We start from the raw sequence: 5,041 nt of genomic DNA, 5'->3' as shown, positions 1-5,041 counted from the left end.
CCGATCTCAGCTCCGATCTCAACACCAACCTCCTCCGGTAAGAACACAGCTCAATTGTCTCAGATCCAATCTCAGATTCACAAGAGTAAAACAGTGGATAAAGAAGTCAAAAAGATACCGACTGAAGTAACTGAGACAGTAATGGGCTGCACATCAACAAGGCCCATCAATAGTCCAACGTTGCAAAAGCCTAAGTCAAATAAACAAGTCAGGCCCAATATGTCCAACAGTGCAGTCAGGCCCAATATGCAGCCAAAGTCTTCCTCCTCTCAGCGGCTAACCACACCTACACAACCAGACAATAAAGTGAAAGCAAAAGAGAACTGTACTGATCATATACCTCTCAGCAATAGGTTTGAATGTTTGGACTCATATGATGTGTGATATGAGCAGTGAGCTGTCAAGCCCTAATAATGTAATGCCTATATAAGGCAACCTATGTAACAAACCTAAGATAAGGAAATAAAGAGAGTAATGTTCTTTACCTAAAAGAGCCGCTGTGCTCGCTTCTTCATAGTATCAGAGCTATGGATCAAGCAATCCAACTCTATTCTCCTCCTACTCTTCATATCTCTAATTGTGTCACTGTACAACTAACAGAGAAAAATTATCTTTTCTGGAAAACCCAGTTTGAGTCGTTTCTCTCTGGTCAAAATCTTATGGGCTTTGTTAATGGAGCTTTTCGACAACCGCTAGCCTCCATTCCTGTTCCTACAATTGATGGTCAAGTCAGCCATGTTACAAATCCAGACTTTCTAGCTTGGCATCATGCTGACCAGGTGGTGCGTGCTTGGCTGCTTGGATCTCTTTTTGAAGACATTCTGCGAGATGTTGTCCACACCACTACAGCTCGAGATCTCTGGTCAGCCTTGGCTCAACACTTCAACAAGGTATCAGCTTCTCATCTATTTGAACTACAACATAAGCTTCAAACTGTCGAGAAGTTAGATAAGTCAATGGATGAGTATCTAAAAGAAATAAAGAGGGTTTGCGAGCAACTTGCCTCTATAGGAAGTCTGGTTAGTGAACATATGAAGATATTTGCTGCTCTTAAGGGTCTAGGTAAGGAATATGAGCCTATCAAAACCTCAGTAGAAGGATTAATGGATGCTCAGCCTTCTCTGACTTTGGATGCTGTAATTTTAAGGCTCACTAGTTACTCTGACCGTCTTGCAAGCTACAATGGTGGTTCAGAAGTCTCTCCTCACATGGCGTTCAACACCATTAGCACTGCTTCGACTGGCTACTACAACAACAACAGAGGCAGAGGCAACTCTCGCTATGGTAACAACCATGGCATAAACAACTTCACAACAAAGGGAAGAGGTTTTCATCAGCAAATATCCCAAGAATCTGGTGGAGTCAACAAAGTAATCTGTCAGATCAGTGGTAAACCAGGCCATCCAGCTTCAAAATGTTGGCATCGGTTTGATAACAGTTACCAGTTTGACAACATACCTCATGCTTTAGCTGCTCTCCGGATTACTGATGTTACTGATCACAACGGAAACTAGTGGGTGTCAGACTCTGGAGCTACGAATCACGTGACTAACTCTCCTCATCACCTACAACAAGCTCAGGTTTATGAAGGAAATGAGTCAGTCATGATGGGAGATGGAAGCTTTCTACCTATCACTCACACCGGATCAGCAAGTCTCCCTTCAACCTATGGTAATTTACATCTTAACGATGTTCTTGTTTGTCCTGGTATTGCAAAGTCCTTATTGTCTGTGTCCAAGCTTACCAATGATTATCCCTGTAAATTTCAATTTGATGATGATGATGTGCGTATTTATGATGAGGCAACTCTCAAAGATACACTCTAAGTTCTCATTACATCAATATATATATATGAGACTTTCATCTTGCTAAGAACCCTAGTTACATGTCATAAGATTGGGCTTGGACTTGTCTTTCTTGTGGGCTCTAATAAAAAGAAGAAAAATAAACAGAAAATAGTCATCATATCCAATAACTGTCCTACACCCAATCTCTGACACTTCAAGTGCACCTAATTTACCCTTGTAGTTAACTAGAGTTGACTCACGCCGAGACACCATACGCTTATACCTTAAAAACCCCATTAATCGAAGCTTGATAATACAAACCACCATTGATGCATATTCCAGTTTCATCATATACAGAATGCTTGGGGAGACTACACTCGATCAATCTCCATGATATATTTCCAGCTCCTCCTAATGTAAGAACTGTAGAAAGAAACAGAGAAAATAGAGAAGAGAGAAAGACTGCTTCTTTTATTAAGACAATCGATTATTTTAGAATACAATGCCTTGTTCCTTTATATATTAGGATACAAGAGAAGCTGAGAGTTTAACCTAGGTTCTAGGTTTTTCTATTCACTTGATGATTGTCACGTGGACTCATTGTCACCGCAGGATTCGAGAGCTGCAAATCGGTTCTTGGTCGTCATCGTCGTACAGTCTGAAGGTGTTGGTTTCCGCTTTTCTTTGTCGTGTTTCACAGGTAGCCGTTGAGCTGGAATGGGCTTTGGGAATGTATTGGGCCGTGGTCCCAATAATCCTTTTTGTAAAGCTACGTCGTTTTGGTCTCTGTTCTTCACACTCCCCCGCAAACTTGGAGTAGGTGGCAAGTCGACGCCAAGTTTGAGCCTAAGAAGCTCGAAAGGCCGTTGTGGGAGCGATTTGGTAAATATATCTGCGATCTGAAAATCTGCAGAGATATGATTGACGATGATATTACCGAATGCAACTTGTTCCCGAATGTAGTGGTAATGAGTTGCAAAGTGTTTAGTACGAGAGTGAAAACTTGGATTAGCTGTGAGATAGACTGCGGAGAGATTGTCGCAAAAGAGTTCTGGAGTAGCGGTTGTTTGCATCCCAAGATCTTGAAGCAAATTTACAAACCAGGTGATTTCAGAAGTGGCTTCAGACATTGCCCTGTATTCAGCTTCTGTTGAGCTTTTGGAGACAGTGTCTTGTTTTCTAGATGACCATGAGATCATATTGCGACCAAGGAAGGTGCAGAATCCGCCTGTTGAGCGACTGGACTTTTCACACCCTGCATAGTCGCTGTCACTATAAGCAGTGAGTTTGGAATCCGAATATCTGTCAAAAGAAATCCCCATGGTTGATGTCCCTTTGATATAGCGAAGAATGCGTTTGAGAAGGTTGAAGTCAGAGACTGTATGGTCATGCATTTTTTGACAGACGTAGTTGACAGAGAATTGCAGGTCTGGTCTTGTTAATGTTAGATATTGCAATCGACCTGCCAAGCTACGAAAATACTTAGGATTAGCAAACGGAGTAGAGTGAGAGGGTGGAGCAGAGTTACCGGATTGTGGTGACTTTCGTTTTAACTGCTGTGGGAGAGGTGTTGCAACTGAAGCACATGTTGACATACCGGCTACAGCTAACAGATCCTCTGCATATTTTTGTTGAGATAGAAACATTCCACCTTCGTGATATTGGATTTGAATACCAAGAAAGTAATGCAGCTTGCCAAGATCTTTCATTCGAAATTGTTTGTTTAGCTGTTCGAGAAGATCATGTAGTAGCTCAGAAGAATTTCATGTGATGTCCATGTCATCAACATAGAGGAGAAGAATGATGATGTTGTTCCCTTTGAAGCAGACGAACAGAGAAGGATCTCGCAGACTGCAGGTAAAGCCAAAATCAAGCAAGAAATTGCTAAATTTGTCAAACCAGGCCCTTGGAGATTGCTTAAGACCATAAAGGGACTTGTGTAGTAAACAAACATGATTAGGATAGTTTGCATCCACAAATCCTGCAGGTTGCTTCATGTAAACTGTTTCAGTGAGATCACCATGTAAAAAAGCATTTTTTACATCCATCTGTTTGATTTCCCAGTTTCTTATTGTGGCAAAATGAAGAACGCCTCTAACTGTTGCGGTTCGAACTACTGGACTGTAGGTCTCAAGGTAGTCAATGCCTTCTTCTTGCTTGAAACCCTGAGCCACCAATCTTGCTCTGTACTTATCCAAGGATCCATCTGCGTTAAGTTTGATTCGAAATACCCATTTAGATCCTAAAACATGCATGTCTGGGGTTTGAGGAACAAGGGAGAAGGTTTTTGCTTCTTTGCAATTTCCCATTTCCTCACCCATTGCTGCTGTCCAGTTTGGATCTTTTAAAGCCTCAGTTACTGTTGCAGGTTTAGGATAGGAGACCTTTTGTGTGAGAAGGGCATACCGAGGGTTTGGCTTGGATATTCCTGCTTTAGAGCGAGTTTCCATGGGATGTGTTGAGGTTGTAAGAGAAGCTGCAGTAGTTTCTGTGCTTTGTGTGACGACGACTGCAGGTTCTGTTGAATTTTCCACTATTGGAGCTGATGATTGGGAGCTGTTGCCTATAGGAACAAGTTCTAAGCTTGCCGTACACCCAGAACTCTCATCATCAGCTCCAAGTGGCTGATCAACCCTGTCTTCAGTAGTGATAGTTGTTGCAGGTTCGTTCGCTGGTACAGACGGAGCTACTGAAGATATCTCTGTAAGAGTAGGTGTTGCAGAGGTGGTTGTGTTAGATTCATTGATAGGACTAACGACCTCATTACACGACAACTGCTTGAGCCAGGCTGTATACAAAGGAGTAGGTGCTGGCTGTTGCAGATATGCATATGAGATTGTAAACGGGAAGCTCAGTTCATCAAAAATTACATGACGACTCAAATACACACGACCAGTGGGAGGATATAAACAACGATATCCCTTAAATTTTTCAGTGTAACCAAGAAAAACACATTTGAGTGAGCGAGGGTCAAACTTGTTTTGCGCATAAGGTCTCAGAGTGGGATAGCAAGCACAACTGAACGTTCGTAAAGCAGAGTCTTCTGGTGGTTTGCTGAAGAGCGCCTCATACAGACTGATGTTTCCATTCAGAGAGCTATTGGGAAGAAGATTGGAGAGAAATTTGATGTGAAGAAGGCTTCTACCCAGTAGCTTTGAGGAGTAGCACTTTGAAACATCAAGGTAAGAGCCACCTCAGTTAACTGTCTATGTTTTCTCTCAGCTATACCGTTCTGTTGAGGTGTGTGTGGGCAA

The 5,041-nt window shown here is 42.2% G+C and overlaps 2 protein-coding genes across 2 annotated transcripts; one reads left to right on the top strand and one right to left on the bottom strand.

The window, feature by feature from the left end:
- LOC104789077 lies at window positions 528-1,514 on the top strand. The gene has a single exon (XM_010514826.1). It carries the CDS (start codon window positions 528-530, stop codon window positions 1,512-1,514), a length of 987 nt encoding a protein of 328 aa, XP_010513128.1.
- On the bottom strand, window positions 2,375-3,496 carry LOC109132832 (uncharacterized mitochondrial protein AtMg00810-like). The gene has a single exon (XM_019245255.1). The coding sequence runs from the start codon at window positions 3,494-3,496 to the stop codon at window positions 2,375-2,377; it is 1,122 nt and encodes a 373-aa protein (XP_019100800.1).

This window comes from Camelina sativa, chromosome 5, assembly GCF_000633955.1.
Source record: "Camelina sativa cultivar DH55 chromosome 5, Cs, whole genome shotgun sequence".
NCBI classification, from domain to species: domain Eukaryota; kingdom Viridiplantae; phylum Streptophyta; class Magnoliopsida; order Brassicales; family Brassicaceae; genus Camelina; species Camelina sativa.
The sequence above is the reverse complement of the archived record's forward strand: the minus strand, read 5'-3'. Positions and strand labels throughout refer to the sequence as shown.